The sequence below is a fragment of the Rhamphochromis sp. 'chilingali' genome (assembly GCF_963969265.1).
Source record: "Rhamphochromis sp. 'chilingali' genome assembly, chromosome: 5".
In the NCBI taxonomy this organism is placed as follows: domain Eukaryota; kingdom Metazoa; phylum Chordata; class Actinopteri; order Cichliformes; family Cichlidae; genus Rhamphochromis; species Rhamphochromis sp. 'chilingali'.
Genome location: NC_137932.1, coordinates 7,837,287 through 7,862,875, shown reverse-complemented (window position 1 = coordinate 7,862,875; position 25,589 = coordinate 7,837,287). Strand labels below are relative to the sequence as shown.

General features: G+C 41.0%; 1 protein-coding gene across 2 annotated transcripts in view; it reads right to left on the bottom strand.

The window, feature by feature from the left end:
* nbas (NBAS subunit of NRZ tethering complex) overlaps positions 1-25,535 on the bottom strand; it is a 197,495-nt gene extending 171,960 nt beyond the window's left edge. For both annotated transcript variants that reach the window (XR_013971666.1, XM_080882594.1), the window contains exons 1-15: positions 25,289-25,535; positions 24,825-24,876; positions 23,559-23,595; positions 21,041-21,118; positions 20,370-20,417; positions 19,304-19,347; positions 12,798-12,931; positions 11,299-11,432; positions 7,002-7,100; positions 4,743-4,881; positions 4,586-4,651; positions 4,355-4,483; positions 3,884-3,947; positions 3,135-3,328; positions 1,381-1,656 (exon numbers count right to left, since the gene is read on the bottom strand). Coding sequence is in view for 1 of the 2 variants with exons in the window: in XM_080882594.1 (XP_080738720.1) it covers positions 1,381-1,656; positions 3,135-3,328; positions 3,884-3,947; positions 4,355-4,483; positions 4,586-4,651; positions 4,743-4,881; positions 7,002-7,100; positions 11,299-11,432; positions 12,798-12,931; positions 19,304-19,347; positions 20,370-20,417; positions 21,041-21,118; positions 23,559-23,595; positions 24,825-24,876; positions 25,289-25,381 (1,587 nt within the window). In the remaining variant the exon portion in view is untranslated. The remainder of the gene's footprint in view (positions 1-1,380; positions 1,657-3,134; positions 3,329-3,883; positions 3,948-4,354; positions 4,484-4,585; positions 4,652-4,742; positions 4,882-7,001; positions 7,101-11,298; positions 11,433-12,797; positions 12,932-19,303; positions 19,348-20,369; positions 20,418-21,040; positions 21,119-23,558; positions 23,596-24,824; positions 24,877-25,288) is intronic.
* Positions 25,536-25,589: the final 54 nt, after the last annotated feature.

The following is a 25,589-nucleotide window of genomic DNA, read 5'->3' as shown; positions in this document are numbered from 1 at the left end:
GCAGATCATGCTAGAGAGTTTTCAACAGAGACATCTGGACAGTTCGACAACTAAAACTTTCAGCAGCCCTAAATGAGTGGCAGCAGCCACCTGGGTCAGTCTGCACCGATGACTGCAACTCATGTGTGATGTGCCTCTTTGCAATAGTGGACTCAACTCAGCTGGTTGTCTACTGGTTATTTTCCTATATAAAAGCATGGTTGCCAAGCACCTATGTCATTTTGCAAGTAAATCACTGTTCTGCAGCAAGTACGTCACTATTTGTGGAGGAATTTCTGAATTTCTATTTGAAATCAACGAGGCTTTGACTGGATTCTGAATGCAAGTTGTAAATGTAGATGGCCACAGATTTGGGATTTTGTGGATTTAGTTAGTTGAGTTAATCACCATATTATCACAAATATCATAACAATTCTTATGGTTAAATTATTAACCTTTTTTTTTTTTTTTTTTCGAGGAAGTCCCAAAATGTCTTTACCAAAATAGAGCTGGCAGCCATACAGACCCACAACATGCAACAAATGCAAGTGAAACATAAAGTAAAATACACAATAAATGTCATGAAATCCATCCCTGCACATAAGTTTGTCTAAGTTTAGATATTTCTCTAAATATTCCTTGTCTGAGGTGCACAGTAAGAGAATGCAATCCACAGACCTGTCAAAACCAAGGCACACTGGAAAGCAACAGTTTAGAGAGGCGTAGGTGGCAACTACCAGAGCTGAGACATAAGCATGCATAGGCGAGCTGGAAATTGACCATATTTTTTATACGCATGATGTGCAGTAGTGAAAAGGAAAATCTGAAGTTGTAATCACGCATAGAGATGCATGGTAAACTGAATCAAAGATCCCTAATCTGCAGGAGGATTCATGCAGGGGATCGGCAACAGATCAGTCGGGGGATCATCAAAGCCAGGATTCACTGTTTAGTGATGAACATACAATAAATGGCTCCAGAAAATTGAATGGAAATTCATCTTTTTCAACAGGCTTCATCACAAGCTTTTCAGTGATAGCCATTTACTAGAGGGGCTGGATTTATTCTGCAGCCATACAAAGGTCTCATGATCCACCACTTTCACAATTCAAAGTGAAACATAAAATGTAACCATAGAGATTCAGGCTTCAGAGGAAGTCTTTGAAATTCAAGAGACAAACCCCACGTAACTTATATCTGCTACCCACTTATTAAATTTAGCTCTCACCCTGCTGACTAAATAGCAGGGTATCCTCACTGTGGGGCACAATGTGAGCTTTTACCTGTTCAATAAAATTATTGCCTTTAGAGTGACACCCACAAACGTATTTTGTGGGTGGGAGAAAAGAGTTTGTTTTCTCATCAGACTGCATTTATTTACAAGCCGTGTTAGCCTCCTACCTTCCTCTGGTACAGTTCTTCCGGAGTGGTTGACCTCAGGCTGACCAGACGGTAGTTCTTAATAACTGTGCGAGGGCGTTTCCGTGGTGGAGCGAACCGTTCCATCTCTGTCACGTAATACAGGCCCTGCTTGATGTAGCCAAAGTAGCGGGCTTTGGCTGAGGACTCTTCGTCTGAATCAGATTCTCCACCATCATCTCCCTCCTCATCTTCGCTGGCTCCCCCACTGAGGCTGCTCTCCAGGCGCCCACGCTTCTGGGCCAGCTTCACCTCACACTGATAAACAAACACAAGACAAATTGAAATGAGGGTGGAAGCGCAAGACTTTGAATGACACTGCCAATACATGGCTTAAAAGTGATCATAAAGCCACAGTTGTCTTTTCACATAAAATACATCTGTTTCATTGGCCAAGATCATAAGATGAGGGCTGTGAAACAGAAGACGACGCATTTCCAACTGACTGAGCCTCAGATTTACAGTCTTTTGCCCAGAGTGACTTTCTGATGCTGCATATGGACACGTCGGTGCCAGCATTCAATGGCGGATGATAAATGAAGCACCCAGCACAGTTTACATCTAGCTGTGTTTAAGTTGGTAAGGACACTTAATTTAACGCCCTCATGCTAGCTCAGCAGGCTGTCTGAACACAAAACAGCAGCAAGGTCAAGCTGCTCAATAGAAAAATCTAAATCCTAGCTGTCCAAAGTGATTTCTCTCACTTGTCTTAACCTGATCTGTAGGTCTGTGATTGCCTCAGTTGGGAGCCCATTTTAAAACTGCGCACTGTGGCAAATACTCAGATTTTGGAGCAATGCCCCTCTGGATTTTCACTCATAAAAATGTGACACGTTTAGCACCTGTATAACAGCTGTGCGCAGCAATCATCATAAAATAGAAACAGGGAAAATACTCCACATCTGTGGAGACATACGCACAACCCCATGTTCAGGGCATTATCAATGCACACGCTGCTGTAAGATACAACAAGAGATGCCCATCCCCCGTCCCCACACACTCTGCACTGAGACAGGGTGATGAAACCTTTCCTCAGAGTTAGCAGCTAAAGAAATTGCTCGCTTTTTATTGTGCTCTACGCAATCAGATTTCAAAATTTTTTTCAAAAAAAGCACACTACTTTAAGCAAAGAGCAGGGTGATGTGATATCATGGTCTTTGTCTGAGGATGAAGATGCAGGAAATCATTTTTCATCCCTTTACCACTACAGATACACAATTACACATTGTCACACACAATGACACTAGAAAACTGGAAATACCTGCAGGGATATAAGGATGTAGTTTTTTAGCAGAAAAAAAAAATGAATCACACACAATCACCTCAGCTGTCAGAGGACCTGAGCACACACTTGTGTTAGCAGGTGTACCTTTTATTAAAAATGTGCAGTCACGCCCATTTTACACTTTTCTTTAATTTTAATGAAATAAGTGATGTCCTCATGACAAACATGTGGCCCATATAGTCTCTTTCATTGTTCCAGACCACTGCCTGTTCAGATAGGCTTCAGGCCTGTGCCACACTGAACTCAATAAGCAGTGTAGAAAACTGATAAAAGAGATGAAGAACTGTCCTCTATTCTCCCATGTGCCTTTTAAAGCCCTGAAGTCCAAAATCTATCATCTAACAACTGCAAAAGGATGCTTTCATGAGGCCTGCACCATTGTACAAACTCTGTTTGCTTAACCACGTGAACACCTCTATCTTTACATGTTTTTCTTCTTTCTTTTTTTTACCTCCAAGCTGAGGAAGCCCCCATCATGTGCAGCAGTGACTCGAGGTGAGGGCTCAAACCATTCACAGGATTTCCCCAGAAGGTTGCGCAATGTCCTGACAGAGGAGACGGTGACAGAGCCAGAGCAGCGGGCCAAAATCAGCACGTTGTCACTCCACCAGCTCACATCTACCAGCGGATAGAACTGCTCCTTATCTGCGACAGCGAGACATAAGGGTAGTGTTAAAGATGTGACTGTCTACCAGAGGAAGCTGACCTAAACGGAACAGAAAAGATGGTTCCCCTACTTATAATAAAAGTTTGTCTGCGCGTGCGTTGTACAGCTTTTGTCATCAGTGGCCCCACTTTCTGGGATCACAGTGTTTCTGAATTACTTTCCTCCTCTAAGATATATTTACACATGTGGACATGTGACATCATTTGTCATTCTTGAGATGAAGTATCACACAGATTATTGCTTACAGAAGCTGTCACAGCTGTCATCACTACTGGCCCAAAACTGTCAAAGCTGCACAAACGGGAACACACACACACACACACACACACACACACACACACACAAGCACAGAAACGCACCCATACACAGCCATGGGCAGCCTTTGCTATCCTTGGCACACACTATATGGTTGTATGTTTAATAACTGTATAATTCGGTGAATAAGGCACGTCAAAGATCATTAAATTGTATCCAGGCTGGACTGCTATGTCAGCAGCCAACTAGGCTGTCTTTCGCCCTTCAGGCCAAACTACCTTTTATTTTCTTCCTTCTCTCCAGCGATGTCTTCCACTCTGGGTTGATCTCCTCAAATCCTGGCTGCGGGGAGGAACGAAGGAATGAAGAAGGGAGGAAAAGAAGAAGAGAGAGCGATGGGAGAAGAAATTAATCGGCTAACCCTGTTTACACTTTTAACACACACACACAGACAGAAGCTGTGCCAGCAATGAAGCAGAACATGCTTACACGCCGCATAAATCCGCAAAGCATTCTGAAAATATAAGTTCTCCATTTGCCATGTCACTTTCTGCCTGACAGAAGCACACACACATTCACGCAATCTTTCCCACCACACACCTTGGCCAGAAAGAGATTACATTAATACAGTAAGCCAAGCATCTAATGTACAAAATATTCCCACGGCACACAAATGGAAGTGCACACAGGTTTACTCTACTTAAGCAAAATCATGGATGCTTTAAATCACAAGTAAGTCAGAGGCATACCTGCAGGTCCTGACTCCATGTTGCCCTCTGTTTAAGGGACGGGATGTCCCAGAGAGACAGACGACCAGAGAAGTGGATGACAGCCAGCAGGGTGCCGTCAGGGCTCAGGCTCATGCGAAACACACCGTCCTGACCAATGATGACACACACATTATGTTAAAGAGAATATTCACCAGCTTCCACAACTTGAGCTTAATTCTCCATCAGGCACACAGAGGAGGGCAGCCCTACCTTTTCGTCTCCTTGTCTGGAAAAGAGTCTAAAACTGGGAATCCTGAAGAAACCTCTTTTCTGATTCTAACACAAACAGAATATGTAATGTGTTACATACTGCATAAATATATCTATTTTTTTGCATAAACACGTGTGTGCATGTGTGACTTCTTGCCATGCTGACATCGTCCTCATAGCTGGTGACCTGCTTGTAGTGTGGTGAGCCAGAAAGAGCCCTCCAGGCTGTGATGCCACAGCAAGAGGCCTTGGATGCACTGTCATCGCCTGATTCACAGCCGCCTACAAGCAGCAATCTGAAAAACAGGAACACACACATTTGTGGATACCACCTTCGCGACTGTGCCCCAAAAGTTCAAATTAAACTGCATATCAAGGATTTAAAGTTAAAATTGTCACTGTGAAGCTATCCTCAGCCTGGGTCAAAGCCAAGGGATCAGTGAAAATTCACAGTATAAAAGCACCATTTAGCAAACCGGGGGATATCAGTTTTATTTATCGGATAGAAGTCCGACTGGAATCAGTGGGTCAGTAGTTAAGACAAGCAGCACCACAGTGATAGAGGCTCTCTCTTTGCAGTGAGAAGAGCCCGATACAATACTGATCAGGAACTCAGAGATAGGCGTGAATGGTGGACTGCTGTTCAGCTCAACACTGCCCCCTGGTGCACAGAAATAGACTGTTTTGCTGGAGCTGAGATCTCACAGATGAGTTTGCAAACTGGCAGATGAGAGATGAGATGAGATAGCCTTTATTTGTCAGTTGCAGGTCTTTTGCCCACAACCGAGATGACAGACCTTGCCGACCGTACATACAATACACAAACATCACATTGGGGAGACAGGTCAGGCTAGGTAGCGAGGAAAAAAAACATCGAAATGTGTAACACAAAAGGATAATACAGGAATGCACAGATATCAACACACCATAGCACAATAAACACAGACAAGCAACATGGGAAAGTGTTCCAGTGTATACATCTGATCTGGGACCGCTGCAATCTTTCGACTGCGCCTCCAGCTGACCCGATGTCCACATCAGAGGGGAGGTAAGCGTTGGAGGTGGCGTTGGATCCGGGGTAGGGAGGGTGATGCGTCAGTGAGTGCTTATCAGTATATGCATGTGTGTGCGTGTCCATAGTTCAGCTGAGGACAGGACAGAGTGTGCAAAACCTCCAATATGATTTCCTTCTATACTCTGATTTCTTGTTTCATGAAAAAGGATTCAGCCAGACTCTTGTCCCTCTGATGCACATTCTCTGATACTACTCACTCAAAGGTGTGCATGCATTACAAAATAAATTATGCACCATTTTCATAATTACACTCAGTTTTTTAAATATTTTCTCTTTTACCCAGTTTATCACCTTTTTCTCCTTTTTCCCTTCCTTATCTATCAAATTCTCTCTGATGCTAACCCAGTTCCCGCATGGGAATTATTAAAGTTTTATCGCATCTATCAATTGGCAAAACACTAGACAGTAGCTGCCAAAATCCATTAAGCTGCCAAACTAAATCTGGTTTGTGCAGAATGGGTGCCATTGTGAGAACAGTAAGGTCACGGATATAAGCCAGACTTTTTTAATTCTAGCCGTGTAAAAGGCCACATTTGCTCGGCTGCCACAGGAAATTCCTGCAGGTACTACATTAAAGTAATTGGTTAATTTATCCCTGAGCAACCCCTTGGACCTATTCCATAGAGCAGCGGTCTCCAACCATTTTTGCGCCACGGACCAGTTTATGCCCGACAATATTTTCACGGACTGGCCTTTAAGGTGTCGCGGATAAATACAACAAAATAAACTAGTACCCGGGGGTTGGGGACCGCTGCCATAGAGTAACATATTCTGCCTGTGCAGAATATACATATATGAATGTGTGTTTCTGTACAAGAATGTTTTATTTATTGGACTTCCCAAGTGATAATCTATTTTATACATTCTATCATATATCTTTCTGCAAAGCAACCTTTAGCAAAATAAAGGTTTGTTTAATGCAGTAAACACATCCAGCTCACTGATCAATATAATACATATTTAGGAGCATATTGACGACGGCCCAAGATATCAAATGATGAAAGGCTTTGAAATCATTCTGCATCGCATGGTCGGCAGTGGGTTTCAACATAAAAATTGATTCAAGGGATTTATGAGGATGTCTGTAGATGTCTGAATATAAAGCTATGAAAAACACTCTTGATGAAACGCGGCTCTAATGGAAGTGGGCTTGAATGGCAGAGGCCACAAGAAGAATAAAATGTCTAAGGGTGTCAAGTCGAGGCTATGGGCAATAATTAGGGTGCCAATGATAAATTAAAAGCTCAAAGCTTTTCTTTTTTCTTTATCAAAATACTTATTATTTCAACTTTATTCAACAGGATATCTGGGCTGACGGGGTGTTGGCAGCATTTAACATACCGGTGGCCAGGGTGGTAAATAGCTGAGGTGATCCCGTGGGAGTAATGGGAGGAAAAACTGAAGCTGTGGTTCTCCTGAAAGTTCTGATTGGTTCCCATGCTGAAACAGAGAGGGTGACACAGAGCGACAGAGATGATATTAAAATAGCAAGTTGCCTATAATTGAACTCTGGCACATAAACAATCAAAACACCAGTGTTCATGTGGAAAGTGTTAATGATGCGACAAAGCTGTTTTGAGGAAGATGACAGAGCAATTTCTCTCCCAGCTGCAATTAAAATGAGACATAGCAAAATAAATAATCAAATTTAAGTGGGCAATCTAAATTAGATTGGTGCTAGAGGGGATGACGTGTAATTTGTGTTTAGATATCTCGCTGGGGAAATGTTTCCTCTCAGTGTACATTGTATGGAGAGAAAGAGACTATGAAAGGTAGGAAGGGAAAGAAAGGGAGAACGAGGGAAATAGCCGAGGGATGTGCACAATTCCTAGACTTTGGCTTCCTCTACATATGCACGTCTTCGTACCACAGTAAAGCATGCATGTGAAGATATACATGTATGCAAAAAAGCACAACTTGCATAAACCTAAACCTAACATAAACCCATGTCTGCATCTGAAAATTTGATGATTTCACTATTTAATAAGGGACTTGGTTTTTAATGTTGTCCCCATAAGGAAGACACATCCCTATATTGTGATGATGAAAACAAATAAGGTCCCCACAACATCAGTAATACTTGAACCAATCACACACACACGCAGAAAAGAAATGCTGGCACAGTGTAAGAGGGTGAGAGAGGTGACTTATTGTCAAACCTCAGCTATAATTCTGAAATTCTAATTTAAACTGTTTGAGCGACAATATTGGAATGCAGTCATATGAAGAGGAAGAGTGAGTATAAGCTTAAAAACACTTTCAGAGGAAATCTGGTGCAAATGTCTCCCACATCTTAATTACCCCCCTTCTCTCCTTCTCTAGTTCTCTCTCTCTCTCTCTCTCACACACACACACACACACACACACACACACACACACACACACACACACACAGAGTTTGGATGTTTCAAAAGCATCCAACACCATTTATCCGCCTCTAATAGAAAAATAAATCAGCTTTCCCCTTGTCTTATTAGCAAACGCCGCTATGCACGCTCAAAGCCGTCTTATCAAGATTCAACACACATTAAAACTTTCACCCTATGCCTTGGAGAGCCAGCAAAATAACAAACAAGATCGGGGGGGGGGGGGGACCCTGAAATAATGCAACAGTGATAATGTTAAAAGGAAGGCGTGCACAGCTATTAGGAAAGCACATAGCTATTAGAATGTCATTAATCAAGTATTCAAAATGCCCATTTGCATGAGGAGTGGCAAGAAAACAGTTTGACAACCCTCGGAGTATGTGGCAGGGACTAAACACGATCACAGACTTTAGAGGGAAAACCAGCACACCGCAGACCACGGCCTCTCTGTGTGAGGATCTAAACGTATTCTACGCTAGATTCGACACAGCGAACACCATGAGACCGGACAGTTTGCGCACCGCGGATGACGTCAGTGCGCACACTGTGTCTGAGGAGGATGTGCGGAAGTGCTTCAGGAAGGTGAACGCACGCAAAGCTACTGGTCCGGACGGGATTCCCGGCCGCGTCCTCAGGTCATGCGCGGCTCAGCTGGCTGGAGTGTTCACGCACATCTTCAACCTTTCCCTCTCTCTGTCTGTAGTCCCAGCCTGCTTCAAAATGGCCACCATCGTCCCTGTACCCAAATCCTCCACCATCTCCTCATTGAACGACTGGCGACCTGTAGCCCTGACCCCCATCGTAAGCAAATGCTTCGAGAAGCTGGTCAGGGACTTCATCTGCTCTGCACTACCCGACTCACTGGACCCTCTACAGTTTGCATACCGCCACAACAGGTCCACTGATGATGCCATAGCCCTGACACTACACACTGCCCTGTCACACCTGGAGAAGAGAGACACGTATGTGAGGATGCTGTTTGTAGATTACAGCTCAGCATTCAATACCATCGTTCCCTCGAAGCTGGACAGGAAACTGCAGGATCTAGGACTGAGCAGCTCCCTCTGCAGCTGGATCCTTAGCTTCCTGTCTGACAGACGCCAGGTGGTCAGACTGGGCAGCATCACCTCATCCCCCATCACACTGAACACTGGTGCTCCACAGGGGTGTGTACTGAGCCCTCTCCTGTACTCACTCTACACCTACGACTGCACAGCCACTAACAGCTCCAACATCATTGTGAAGTTTGCGGACGACACTACAGTGGTGGGTCTTATCACCAACGGTGATGAGACGGCTTACAGGGAGGAGGTCAGCGCCCTGACCCACTGGTGTCAAGACAACCATCTCACCCTCAACGTCGCAAAGACAAAGGAGTTGATAGTGGACTTCCGGAGGTGCAGAGAAGTACACACCCCCATCACCATCAACGGCGCTGCTGTGGAGAGAGTGAGCAGCTTCCGGTTCCTTGGCGTACACCTGGCTGAGGATCTTACGTGGTCAGTACACACAAACAAAACAGTGAAGAAGGCGCAGCAGCGCCTCTTCTTTCTCAGGAGACTGAAAAGATTCGGCATGAGCCCCCGCATCCTCAGGACCTTCTATCGCTGTGCCATTGAGAGCATCCTCACTGGATGCATCACCACCTGGTATGGCAACAGCACCGCCTACAACTGCAAAGCTCTCCAGCGAGTAGTGCGGTGCTCTGAACGGATAATTGGAGGTGAGCTTCCCTCCCTCCAAGACATCTACAGGAAGCGGTGCCTGAGGAAAGCGGGGAGGATCATCAAGGACTCCAGTCACCCCAGCCATAAACTGTTCAGACTGCTTCCATCAGGAAGGAGGTTCTGCAGCATCCGGTCCCGTACCAGCAGACTGAGAGACAGCTTTTTCCATCAGGCCATCAGACTGCTGAACACGTCATAGACACCTCAGCTTCACTACTGGAACTTCAACATTATGCACTCCACACTGTATATAAATGCCACTTGTTTTGCACATATTCAACTCTGTATATTTTATATATTTTATTATTATTATTATTATTATTATTATTATTATTATTATTATTTTATTTTATTTTTTTACTATTTAATTTGCAAAAATGTGTATACACACACACACACACACACACACACACACACACACGTAGGAAAATATTTAGTATACACATCCAGAAATGCATACACTATTATATATTGTACATATATTTATTAGTTTCAGGTTGGCCATTCTTGTATTTTGCTCGTTTGTGTTGTTGTGTTTGCACATCTCTGTTGCTTGTGGGGCTCGCACACAAGAATTTCACTCGCATGTGCTGTGCCAGTGTGCCTGCACATGTGATGTGACAATAAAAAGTGATTTGATTTGATTTGATTTGAAAAGGGAAATGGTATTAAAATGTTCAAGTATAGTATAGTATTAAGACACACCACAAAAAGCTTTAAACAAAAAAAGTGATAAGAATGAATAAATGCTAGAATGCATGCATTTAGATCATATAGTAACAAAGCAGAAAAGGTCTCCTCGTCTAAGAGAGTTGTTAGCTTGAAAAAATGCAATGAAATTAGATAGCAATAAACAATAAGCAGGCACTTGAAACTGGAAATGCACCAACATCTCTAATTGGGAGGTGTTAATGATAACTGACAATTATCTGTTTGCTGTGAATGATCTTGATCACATCAATTTGCAATTATCATTCAGCACACTGTGTGGTTCTAAAGTGTAAAGCTGTGGCAGCGCAGTGAAGAAAAGGCTCATTTATGCAGGTTTATTGTGTTGTGACTGTTCAACAACAGACTCTCTAACTGACATATTGCACATATGGTTAATAAGCATCATCATCACTCTGAAACGGTGACCTGGCCTAATGCTCAATTACAGTGACACAAACACACAGAGAGGTTGGGAGCAAAAATGTAGAGGAAGAAATTGCCACTTAAGCCCTTAGTCCACTACATACTCCATATTACACATTCAGTAATATTCCTTTTTTTGTAACAAAATACAGTTATTGTCATGACTTACTCCTCAGTGATACATAGGAATGAAACACAGACAGTGAGAGGAATTAAAAAGTCAGACAAAGAGAGGAGTACATAAAAAGTGGTAATTGAAATTTAAGTGGTGAGAGCAGGTGAAGTGTAATGTGAAGAGTAAGTAATGAAAGGCCTTCTAATGGGTCAAAGGTGTTGTGCAAGTCATAAAATCAAAGTGTGACCCAGCCTAATGGAAAAAGGAAGTTTCAATCCAGCATTTTTGTGTCTCACCTGACTAGATAGCTTTTGAGGTTGCCACCATATGTGATCACGAGGAGCTCGGCTGACCACTGAGCACTAGCTGTATACTCCAGGAAGATCAGGCCTGCCACTGCACAACTGAAATCCCCGGGGAAGCTCGCCACCTGGATTTAAAAAGCAAGAAAACAAAGAAGAATCACTGACATGGTATCAAAAGACATCAAAATATGTAAAATTTGCTTAATCGTTAGTATTGATTTTTGTGCCCTCACAAATTTTTTTTTTTTTACTTGTTTATTTTTATTTTTTTAAAAACAACTAAAGTTACATCACACAAGCTGCATTTGCCAAAGGAAAAAAAAACAGGCAAAAGATTAAAAAAGAAAGTAATGAAACAGGGAATGAAAAACAACAGAAGCAGAAGACAGACAAAAGCTGAGTGTCGTGGGGGAAAAAGGGAAGAAACTGTCATTTTTTCATACACGCGTACACTTTCTGTCAAATTGACTTTTTATCATCCCTTCCAGAAATAGCATTAAGTCGCCACTGTGTGAACTTAACAGTGACAAACAAGGGGAACAGTACAAAGTACAGAAGAGGGGGATGGGGGGGGGGGGGGGGGGGGGGTTCTGATGCAAGTGTGCAAGCACAAAGCAGAGATGCACTAAAGGAATGAGGATCACAGGCTTTGAAAGATGAGTGCGTGGCTAGGGAGAAGACGGGCGTCTGCGCTCGCCATCTCTGACAGGGCGGATAGAAAAATTGAAAGGAACGATGGACAGAAACAGAAGAATGATAATATGCAGCACACAGAGGGCATTAAACTGAGGGAGGAATAGCACATGGACTTGAAAGTGCAGGGAGAGGTACTAAGAGAGACACATGCAAGGATGACAGAGGAGAGAAATACAGGAGGTTCTGGGGGAGACAGAGAGAAGCTAGCATGAAAAATTAAAGAGGGAAGGTGATGAAGATGGGGGGCGGAGAAATGGGACACAATGGAGAAGAAGAAACAGAGAGTGAATTAGAAAGCAGAAGTGACGGGCAAAGAGAGCACAGAGTGTGTCTGACAAGGAGACATTTTCTTCAAAAGTGACAGACAGCTCAAAGTGCCCAGCAAAATGTGTGCTGCACTGAAACGGCACAGCTCAGCCCATCTCTGGAGGTAAGATTACGGGCCTGAATCCTCCTGCAGCCAGAAGTAGCACCGAATCTCCAATTTGGCAGAATAAGAAACTATTTTCCAGAACTCAAAACTGATGCTTTCCTCCATATATCATACCACAAATGCATTCAGTTAAGATATAACATACTGTAGCCGAAGCAATCATCTGAGAAAATAGAAGAAACTATGGAGATGGGAATCATGGAATAACTCTGACTATGATACTTGCACGGTTGTGCTGATGGATCCTGAGCTAAGAGGAGGATCAAACTAAGAACAGGAAGGTGCTGGTTTTCACTTTGACTCACACACACAGCTTGAAACATTGACTTTTTTTTTTTTCTTTTCTTAGAAGAACTGTTACCGGCGGAATGACGAAGAGTTCGCTGCCCATGAGGTCGAAAAGGCGCACGGTGCCGGTGCTGTCAGTGTAGGCCAGCAGAGTGCAGTCATAGCTCCACGCCACCCTTCGCCACTGGGGATTTGGGTCCTTCGGCACTGTAGCAGGTGATGAAACAGAACGTAAAACAGAAAGGAAGAACGACAAGACGTTCAAGGAACCAAAGATTACAAATTAAGTCAGATGAAAAACTCTGCGAATAATCCCTTGTGATCCGACGTGTGCTGATGATGAATATGGATGAGAGGAGTCAGATAAGGCTAATGCGACACATCAACACAATGTGTGCAAGGTCCGATCCAGATCATCTTGGAAGGTTACTCAAACGTAAAACCTCAGTAATTGTCTATCAAAGACATGCACACAGACTTTCACACAAACACACACACACACACACGTATTGGGAGATGAGGATAAAGGTAGAGCCAGAGAGAAAGGTGGGGAGGAGAACGGAGACCATAAATTGAACTTTTATTGAAGTATAGACTACGCTTTAGCAATCTGCTGGCTCAGCTGTGCTGTGAGTGTAACCATATCGCTGTGATGAAGCACATCCGTGCCTGCTGGCATTTTCTCAAGGCTTCGCTGTCATCCTTCCCTCTGATAGAAGAGCCTGGGCAGTCTGACAGGCCTCTGATCCTGAGCCGGTTTTGAATACCTGATCGCCACATTAAACAGTATGGAGCGGTTGGGGGGTAAATGGGCGAAGACTTGTGCAAACATGAGCACAAACTCAGCAGAATAATCATTCAGGCATTAAACTAGATGCAAGTTTTAGCGCAGTCTCAGATTTTTGCAGTTGGAGAACAGTGTGAAACATAATATGATACCATGGGTGCTGTGTCTAAGCAATAAATTTCTAAAAAGGAAGTTATGTTTTTGTTGATATCACATAACAGCGCTATTGGCGTTTTCCTGTACTGAATTTCTTGGCTGCAGAGTGCTGCTGCAACCCCTGGTGGGCAATACTGCAAACTAATGGAGGCGTTGGATATTGTATGACTAGAATTTTAAATGAAGAACAAAGGGAAGAAGTGGGAGGCGAGACAGACAAAGAGAGAGAGAGAAAATGAGAGAAAGGGGGGCGCTGAGCGAAAAAGAGAGGGGGGAAACAATGAATCCGACACACTGAGAGACACAATAGCTCCCCAGATTTGAAGGCCTAAGTATCAGAGCGTACCTTAGGAAGGAAGTGCGCGATTTAACACACCTTTGAGACACTCAGCTTAGGAGCAGACAAGAACATGTAGCCGTTATGAAAACCATAAGTACCAAGTGCCTCCGCTACTCTTTTCTAGTTTTCTTTTAGGCTCTATATTTCAATCTTTTTTCTTTCTTTTTTTTTTTTTTTTATTTTTTATTTTTTATTTCCCTCTCACACTGCCTCTCTTGCCATCTTGTCTCCCATTATGAATTGTATACAGTATGTTGGTTCTGCAGTTGAGAGGGCTCCATTTCCACATAGATGGCTTTTTTGGGGAGCTGGAAAATTGGATGCTACTGTCTATTTTTCTAGTGATGGCAGATGCTGAAGTTGAGGAGAATTGCACCCAATGACCCAACAGAAGCCTTCCATCTAAGGCCTTGCAGATGCATTTATCAGAACTCAACTCTTATGAATTATGCACATAGGTGAGAGACAACTCCGCTGTAACAGAAGCAGGCAATGAGGACGAGTTGAAGAGGGGGTTGGGGACTGGACTGGCAGAGTGATACACAGGTGTAGACGCATTGAAACGAACACACAAAAACGACTGCACAAGAAAAAGAAAAGGCGGTAAAGCACACACCACACACACACACACTTATCCATTAAACGCAAATGCCATTAAAGGCAGGATCACAGTGAAATCCATTAGGACAAATCTCCGTGAAATGAAATGAAGTAAAAGAAAAATGGAGGGAAAAAAGCGATGAAATGAATTGAAAAAAAGAGTAGGGAGGCTAAGGTTTACACAGGCCCAGGGGCTACTGTTATCCACACTTTGAACCATTAACAGCCCACAATGACAACTAGCCGGAACAGAACAAATATAGACACAATGCAGACTGAGAAGGTGCGGCAGAGATGACAAAAACAAAAATAAAACATGAAAAACTAATGGAAAAAAAAATATGGGCACAAAACTGGAATTCAAAACATGTTGTGATTTGTTTGCCATTTTAAACACAGCTATAGGTCCAAATAAATAAATAAATCACTGGCCATTTTGTTAGGTATACCTGTTGAACTGCTTGTTAATGTAAATATCTCATAAACCATAAATCACATGGTAGCAACTAGGGCTGTGCGATATGACCAAAATCTCATATCCCGATATAAGAATTCTATCGTCTCGATAACGATATAAATCACAAAAATGTAACATTTTCTGTAAATTCTGTAAATTCGACTGCGCATCGTGTACCTGGAGTCGAGTGTTTTAACTGATGCATGAAACGACACATTTTTAGACATAAGTTGTAACGGCCACCGCTTTCTTTGTGAGTATTTATTACACAGCGTGCTGCGGGGAAAAGCTTGTTTTAAGTTTGAGTCTAAGGTTTATTTTTTAGCACCTGTCGGCTCTTTTTTTACTTCTCATCCGTAAATAATCGGCTCTTTCACGTGATTCAGTTTATTTTGAAAAGTCTCAACAGGAACTTGAGCTTTATTGTGAAAGGTTTATGTGGAACATAAACAAGCGGACACGCGATGCTGTTACCGTCGTTGTTGCTAACCACAACGCATAAAAACAGGCGCTTGTCCGTCAGTAGTGTGGTTATATTAAATATAAGAGAAAGAGAGAACTTTAAAAAATGAATATAGCCACTACGGTGACCATCAAAACGATGAAAAAATATTGCCGTAAACAGTTTATTTTGCGACACCACGAAACAAACGATAGCATAAAATGAAACGATAGACGTTTTTATATCGTCATCCGATATATATCGTTACATCGAACAGCCCTAGTTGCAAATTAATGCATTGAGGAACGTTAACATGGTAAAGAGACCTGCTGAAGTTTAAACCAAACATCAGAATGGGGAGGAAAGGCGATTTAAGTGACTCTGAATGTGGCTTAGTTGTTGGTGCCAGATTGGCTGGTCTTAGTATTTCACAAATTGCTTATCTACTTGAATTTTCCTGCATACATCCACATTGGAATGGTAGGGTCAGAAATTGACGTAAACAACGTGAAAGCATGGATCTATCTCACTTTATGTCAACTGTTCAGGCTGGTGGTGGTGATTCTTGGCACACTTTGGTCCCCCGTCATTTAAATGCTGCAGCATATCCAAGCATTATTCCTGACCATCCCTTTATGACCACACTCTACTACTTCTGATGTCTGTTGTCACAAAGCTCAAATGCCCTCCACAGTCACCAGAGCTCATCCCAATAGAGCTCCTTTGGGATGAACACAACAGGTATGTGCAGCCCACCAATCTGCAGCAACTGTGTGATTGCTATCATGTCAATATGGACCAAAGTCTCTGAGGAATGTTTTCATGCACCTTGTTGTTCTGAAGGAAAAAGGGGGTCCAACCAATTACCAGCAAGCTGTACCTAACAAAGTGAAAGAAGAGTGTATACACTCATGACCAATGCCTTCTTGTTTGTAATGCCTAGAAATATCAGAAACATAAAGGACGGCAAAGGGAATCTGGCAGCGACACTTCTCATATTTGAATTGACGCCAGTATTGTCAATTTATTGTTCAGACACTTTTAGAAGCCATAGTAACCATCCCATTATATTGCCTGTTATTCTAACAGACCTGCCTGGATTTACCCCCTCCTGACAGCTTCTGTCAGAAAGAGAACCTGGTTTAAGACGAGGGTGTTTGATTGGCTTGAGCTCAATTCTACTGCAGTTGCAACAGGCACTGAAAGGTTTGTGATCAGCATGAGCAGTGGGAACAGCAGTGGGTTCCCAGGGGAAACATGCCAGCATTGCAGCAAATGTAGACTAAATCCATCTTTTATGTATGAAATTGAACTGCAAGCAGATGGGCTACAGCAGCCACTCCTTTCAGCTACAGACAGAAAACTGAGGCTGAATGCAACAAAGAGCTGAGGCAGTTCTGAAGGCAAAAAGCGGGTACTAGCAAGGTGGACCTGTTGAAGTGTTCGCTGAGTGGACCTACAGGTCTTATATATGTAAGCATTTTATAAACCAAGTTCGATTTCACAGTCTTAAAGTGCACTCTCTTCACAGGGAGACTATATAGTGCCCTGTCCAAAATAGGAGAAGTAGATCATGAGTCTGGGCCAGGGATGGCTGAACTTTCAGAGTAAAATGCTTAGATATAGCGCCTTAAAATGTAGTATTATTCAGTAGCTTATCAGATCAAAATTATTACACTTATGTAGGAAACGGTGTTGAGTAAGGTAATTTATGAACCAAGTGGTCCATTAGTGCTGGGGGGTGGATTATATCTGGATTTGTTACATAACCACTGTAGGCTTAAATAAACAAAAACAACAAAAAATAAACAAACCATAAATATAAAACATCTAAATCTGTCCAACTGCATTAGAAGACACTTCAGCATTATATGTTTTAAACGTCTGAGCTCACAGAAAGTTGGGGCTTACCTATGTTCAGATACGGCAATAAAACTAACACAGCACACAATTTCATCGTCTAATTAAGAATAACTGTTTTTATCTGTCACAACAAGGCTGCGTTTAATGAGCGATCATGTAGACACCGAGGTGATTATCCCGGATGCTGTTCACGTGTCTTTCACACAGTCTCACACACACTCCAAGCTCAGAGCAGACGTTAAGAAGCACAACAAATATTGTGCATAACATAATGTTCAATTTACATACAGTGAATTTAGAACTACAGCTTAAGAGTCAACCTCAATCACAGAGTGGACTTTTGATAGCTGCAGATGGAAAGATGCCACACGAAGCAGCTCCGATTCCTTTGTTTCCCAGCTTTCATTCACAGCAGATTCATAACAGCGGTTTACTCTGCAGTGATCCACAGACGCCAGTGAATCGACACCGTTCAACGTCATCACAGTACTCTAATTTATGCATCTAGAAAATCTGACAATATGCCCTGAAGGATTGTGTGGGATCATTTGTAGAAACAAGTCTCCAAATTAAGGACTGCTGATCCAAATACATAATTTCTTCTAATTATTCAGGGGATGTTAACATCAATTTGATTTTATGAGGTTTTGTATACACATGCTACAGTTCTAAATAAATAAAAACACTGTAAATACACAATGCTTATTATTTAGCTACACTGGTTGTATTCTACTAGTGTAATGCCTGCTGTCAGAGGCATACTGACATCAGAGGTGGATGCCACAGTAGCTATTTGGTGGATTCCTAATCCTAAAACAGTATAGCTAGGATATTTAATATGTCCAGTAACTTAATGTGAAACCAACAGTATGTTCAGGGTCATTGGGAGGCTGGAGCGTATCCCAGCTATCATGGGGTGGCAGACTGGACAGGTTGTCAGTCAGCTGCAAGGCTTGTGATGTGTATACCATTTCTAATACACAATTGGAATCCTGAGTATTTGTGCAATAACAATTCTTGCAATTTTGCCTTTCTACAAGACTAGAGTGTATTTTAACACAAACAAAGTGCAGACTTTCAGCTTTAACTGAAGGAGGATTACTAAAGTATTGCATTAACTGAATTACAGCCAGCAGTTTGATGTCCAGGTGAGGCCTGTTCCCTTGTTATGCTATGAAATATTAAGCAAATAAAAAGTCTGGAGTTGATTCAAGATTTTTTATGCTTTGCTCGGATTCAGGCAAATGCGTTCACTTATTAAACTTGCATTTCATAGCTGTTCAACTCTCAACATGAGGTCCAATGGGATGTTGATGCAAATTAAGGATGCCATTATTAAGCTGAAAACACAAAATAAACCTACATTATTAAAAACTAGCACCAAAAGGGCTCATAAACCACAAAAGAACCAAAGCAGATGTTCACCAATTCTTTCCTTCTGGCATTTATTATGACCAAGAGATAAAAAAATTAAGAAAAGAAGAGATAGGAGAGTGTTGATGGTGCATAGTTTATCCACCAGAGACCTTAAAAATGTTTTCTATTTCTGAGTTAGTCACCTGCGCTCAGACTAACAGAACAATAAATACAAAATTAAACAACAATAAAGCAACGAAAGGTTGGATTTTTGGGTTCTAGACTTTAAGGCATTAACACAGTAAAATTGCAATCTTTTCTATTCATATACGTGTAACTAGAGTAGTTCATTACATGGTATATGAAAACACACACACAAACCAGATATCTCTTAAATAAACTCAAAGCATCTGACATACCACATAAAGGAGTACAAGGGCACACACACTGTACTCTACAACATTAACCCCCACATTTATAAAACAAATGGAGTGCTTAGTGAAGTAAGTTATGGCGATTTAATCGTCATTTACCAGGAACAAGAATGTGACTGATAATACACAGGGACAAGGTCTTACCCTGGCACTTCCCAATGAGTGAGCCAAAGTCATCTCTCACAGACCTGAGGAGGAAACGTGCACACACAGAAAAAAAAAAAGTAAGGAGAGGTGGTATTGCACAGTGAGACATTGATACACTTCTTATACGAACTGGTATAAGTTGGGTTATAACAGCCACTGACGGCCTGCCAACTAAAGTAGCTCAATAGATCAAGCAGACAAGTGGGGGTAGGCAGTGTTTCGACAGACTCTTAAAGGAGCTCAGGGGATAAGGCCTTGAACTGACTTAACACCCACTCACACAACTCAATTCATGCCATGAAGCGCAGCTATAAAACGTTGTGATTAAACAACAACAGTGTGAAAAAAGGACAAAAGAGTAGCCCACACTATCAAGCAGAGGCAAAAGCGAAGAGACCTGACTGCTCTTGATCATAAAAGGTCAACTACATTTAAATTTGAGCATACTGAGAAACAGAAACATTCAGCTTTTTCATATTGCTCCATGTATGAAACCGCCTTCCAGTTACACAAAGGGTCACGTGGAGCAAACGCTTTACAATGAGTGTACGATTAGTCTCCAGAGAGTAAGGCATCCTAATATATCTAGTTCACGGCTATAGATTTTCATTTTGAAATTTTGCTCATTTTAAAGCACTACATTATGTCAGTGAAGCACACTGCTGACTGAGTGCATTTTTTCTGCGCACAGGGAAATTGGATTTATGTCAGGAAATAATTACAAGCACTGAAAAAGAACACACAGATATTCATGCGTGTGTATGTTTTGATCGCTTTCCTTATACACCCACAAATGAAAAGGGAAGCATTGGTGTTTCCATTGTTAGCTTGAATTTTTTCAGATGGGTGCTACGAAAGTACACTAAACTGATTCAAATATTTTCCTGTGATGGATTACACTCTGTACTGATGCTCGAAACACAGTTTTCATCTTTTAAATGCAAGCTGACATTGGACTTCTTTGTTAAAGCGAGATGTGATAAATCACCCCCTTAATTAAGACTATCACTCACACACACACAAACACACAGCCTCAAAGAGAGAGACAGAGTTCAGTAATTACCTAATTTCCACACACTGATCTTGAACCACTGCCAACAGTTTGCCATTGCTGTGGAGTAAAACAAGAGAATGGGTCAGGAATCACTGAAAAAAAAAAATCAAAGAGAACAGAAGAAAAGCAGAAGAGCAAAGAAAGAAAGACATAAATAGATGGTATTGTCTATAATATAAATCAAAATTAGATGAAGACCCTCAAGAGTGAAAAGATTATGTGTGGGATATTGTGTGTGTGTGTGTGTGTGTGTGTGTGTGTGTGGGGGGGGGGGGGGGGGGGGGGGGGGGGGGGGTTGAATGATAAAGATGGGAATAAATGTCCAGGTTGGACTGCTGAAAGAGAGAAGGAACAGTAATAATCGGGAGCATTAAGCGTAGCAAAAAGAGTTTCAGAGGAAATGAAATGAGAGAGAAAAGATGTAGGGGCAGACGGAAATCTGCAGCATCTTTGACCACGCTTCTCACTGTCTCGGATGGTGGAATCAATAGTCAATTAAAAACTGCCTTTCTACTTGGTTTGTCTGTTGTAATGAGTGCAATTAAATGATTGGCTGAGGGGATAGGCAAGGGGAGAGAGAGAAAGACTTAGTGTGTGTCAGCAACAAAGTAGCTCACATTCAGGTATTGATTACAGAGACGGAGCATGTCTGTAAGTGAGCGTGTGTGTTTTTGTTGCACCTTGCAAGCACCAGCTGCCAGTTGATCTGCTTGTTTGCCAGGCGGACAAGACCGAGAGGCAGGGACGAGCTTGAGGGGCTGGGAAACACAAGGTCAAATAAACGAGAAGAAAAAACAAATTATAACAGGTTAACCATTAATCAGTAGGTACATTAACAGAGTACTTTACCTAAAAGGTCTAGTGCATACAAATTATATTACAAGTGATTTTATATAGGTTTTATATAATTTGTTGGATGTAACTACATTATGTTATTTTATTAAAATCAAGTCAACTCAAATCAAAGTCACTCATTTTAAAAATGAGTGACTTTGATTTGCTGATTTTGATTTCCTTTCCAAGAACTATAACTGTCAGGATATTCATCAATCAATTTTCTTCTCTACCAAAACAAAGGCAGGTGCAACAGATTTACTGTATATAATAAAACAAATGTCAGTTACGTGCATCCATTATGTTAATAACGTCAGACAATAACACCATATCAATGTCTTTCTCTTTTTCACTCAACTCCACAACTTTCCTGCTTTGATATGTTGCTCATACTGAGGCTGCTGGATTATGGTTGGCTTGGAGCTCTGGACAGCTTTAGCTTTACCTACTTTGCCTTTGTTAAAGTCTTTAAAATGTTCATATTCAGCTGGATGAGAGTGATTTAAATTATATATTATGAACATTTTCATAATCGTCCTGGCCACAGTTTACTTTGTCTTCACTCACAGTGAGGAGCTTTCTTGATAATGCTACAGTTTTAAACTGGTCCTTTGTATAGACACAACAACGGTTCATCCCTTTAGTTAGGAGCCTTTTTATGCTTGAATGACTCAAAGGTCAGCGTTAAGTGACTTAACAAATGCAAAAAGATCACTATGAAATCAAACAGGTACAATGACTGGAAAGAAAATTTTGTATTGTGGGTGGGTATTGGGGGGGGGTTCATTCATAATTTATATAGATTTTTTTTTCCTGTCTGTACAGCCTCGTTTTTGAATACAGTAGTTAGCAACATTAGCCACAGCACGTATGTTTTCTACAATATTTAAACACAAATATAAATATGTGTAAACGTGTTTTCGGCTGAACACGTTCCCCCATTCAACAAATGCAAATAGCACAGCATGTGGACAACAGCCTCATTCTATCCAATACAATTGCTAATACGTTCTCATCCACAGAAAGAGAAGGGGAACTGGGACATAAACATGGCTGGAGGAGTTCTTAAATATTTAATAAGGTTATTGATGTTGCCAGCAAACCACCCGCTGAGAGGATAAGCAGGCCTTGGTGCTAGAGAATTACAGAATCTACCGCAGGAAAAATCGTTGCGTGTGTTAGTGTTATATATCGGGAGAGTGTGAGAAGAATATTTTCAGACTGATGTAACATTTACCTACAAAACATGTGGGTCAATATGAAGCTACTTTTGGCTGCTCTCTTTTCACAACAGTGGGTAAATTAGTTGGCCAAGTTGTGGGCCAAATTTGAGTCTTTCCCAGACTGATTCTGGACCCCAGGCCTTATGTTTGACACCCCTGACCTAAGCCAATGACTGACTTGTGTTATGGGTTGCAGTAAGCTGTCATCTTAGTTAGCAATATAATGTACTATAGCACTATAAATATATATTCAAGAGACACGTCTAAAAGGAAAAAAAAAAAAAAGCATTTTTATTGCCTTTTACAATTAAACATTTAAGACGGTAGACGGTATAGCATATATGCATGGGCAGCATTTTTTCAGAGGGACATACTGATTAAAACAGTATGCAAAAAGTCCACATTTTGAACATCTCATTTGAAACATGATGTACATTGTAACAAATTCTGATAAATTTGATATTTTTTTTAAAGACATAGCAGACAAGAAAGGGGCCTTATTTCAAATACCAAGAACTTTCTGTTTGAAATGTTTTGACTTTATGTCAATATAATGTTAACGGCTGTATCGTCATTTAGCTTTACTATGTTATTATTAATTATTTAAAAATCACAATAATTAATAATATAATTTATTTTTCACCTATAATAAAACTAAAATTATGATATTTTTTAATCTGCATTGCCAAGTTACATCTGTTGATCTACAATGTCTCAAAGTAAAAGAGTTGACACTATTCCTTTTACAGTTCAGTAGCACTGTTAGTGCTGCTGCTTATTGCGTCACTTAAAAAACAGCAATGAAGCGTGTTAATTTTTAGCGCATTTAATACTCAAATATTTTTACCAAGACAGAAAACAAAATCAGAATAAAGTTCTTGTCACTATGTACATCACATTACTAAAAGTCTTCCCGACACAAGATTTTCATAGTCAAAGCCAAAGAAAAACAATCACATTACTTCATCCATAAGGTTTGGGATTGTTATGAAATATGTAATGCGTATCTGTAAAAATCGGATTAATATTAAGCACTAGGAGTCACAGCTTTATGCAGCATGTTTGTTGTTTACACTGGTGAAATAACAGCAAGTCATGCCTGGAGCAGACAGCAATCCTTTTTAAAATAATAATGGCTTACCTGTACCACAAATAGTGAAGGATCAAGCGGAAAGGGCCTGTAAGAAATGTATGACAGGTAGTTATTAATAAATGTCTGATCACGTACAGTTTAGTTTTTTCTCTTTGTTTCATTGTTACTGATTTTACTTGCTTGTTGTTTTTTTAAACACACTTCTGGTGCAAACTATTGAGATCCTAGCACACGTGGCAATATGTTATCAGCCTTAAAATTTAATGCTATCATATGCTCATATGCATATGGACTCTGGGCCACAAGCACAGACTCAGCTTTACTTCACTCACATCCAAACTGAAGCAAGCGGTTTTCCTCTTTTATAAGGAGGCAACGCTAAAGGGACATGGCGCAAACAGAATGATGTTAAAAATGATGCCTTATCAATAAAATTTTGATGTTTATTAAACAGGGTTTTCTTAAGAATAGTGTTGTAGGCTAGAATTTTATTCTTTTTTATAGTATTCTGTTATTCCACCTTGACTACAATTGCAGAAATGTTCCTGGCTTGTTTATTTGATTTTTTATTGACTATTTGGACCAATTTGGAGATTCAGATTACCATGGAGATTGTTTTTCTGGTGGGAGGAATCCTGAAAATCCTGGGGAAAAACTGATGTAAACATCAGAGAACTCCACACACAATCCTCAGTTGCACAGCTTAAAGTAACAGCTGAGATCTGGACAACACTAGCCTCAGTCTCAGAGATTAAGCCAAACAGGATCAATGTTTCTGGAAGCATTTACATTAGAATATGAAGAGAAACTGTCATCTATAACAGACTCTAGCATCATGTTGTGATATGATAAAATATGATATGATCTATCACATGATATGATCATTTTTGAATGAGGAAAATAGACTTTCACAGATTTTGTTTAATTTGCAGTGTCAATAAATCACCACACCTGTTTTCCATTTTCCTAATGAAATATGAAAATAGATGAACTCAAGATGAACTCATGAATCAAGACTTTTGCACAGTACTGGATGCTGGATGGACTTTAATATCTCAGTAAGAAGATTGTATGCCTTCCAGCCTCTATGATCTCCATACTGTATTCTGGTGTCATAAATAAAAGAACATCAAGCAAAATACATATAAAGATTGGCGTGGTGGACTGTTGGTAAGTTTATTGATCATTTTAGAATAGCTACAATCAATGTGAGGATGTAACTGCTTCGGGCAAGTGCTGTATAGCTGTATATATGCAACATATGCATGCATGCATGCATATTATCACACCATGGCAACGAAAATCAGAACTTACCTGTCACAGCTTTTGCAATTAGAGAGGTGCTGTACTCCTTGTTGCCTCGCAACTGCAATGTAAAATAGTAACAGATGAGCTGCGATTGCCATATTTTGATATTGATTTTCCAATTTCATTCTGGAGTTTTAATGAAACCTAGTGATAGGTCGTTTCTCTGACAGAGCAGATTTTTGATTTTAGATCATTATAAAAGCTGCAGGTAAATGAAAGGTATGCAGGACACTAGTGCTAAATGAGCACTTGCTGCTCTGCTGTGTGATGTATGACGTGCGACGGAAAGGTGAAACTTTGTTTATCAAGACAACCAACTGCAACTTATCATGTATTTGTGCTACGTGGCTCTGGGCGGCTGACCCCACGAAACTCAAGGCGGTTGTCTTTCGCTGGTCATTTCTACAGATAGCTGCTCACCACAAGAGCTACGCCGTGAATAAAAAACCGCAAAAGTGAAAGCTACCAACCTGAGTGTCCGTCTCTGGAGGCCATTCAGTAATAACCAGTAAATCGTATAAAATGTTTTCTTCTTCGCCCTCAATTAAGCTTTCTTCGGCCATGTTTACAGCTGTCAGAAATCTACGGCGACAAGCAGGGACAAATTATAAAGAAACGCGTTTGTAATTGAACTGTTGCTAACCGTCTATAAAAGCGGTTTTGTGATTTTATTTGGCTTATTATAAATGTTAATATTAGCTTTTGTATCTCAAGTCCACAAGCGACAATTTTTCTCAACCCCCCGCTTTGTTTTTACGAACTTGTTCACTA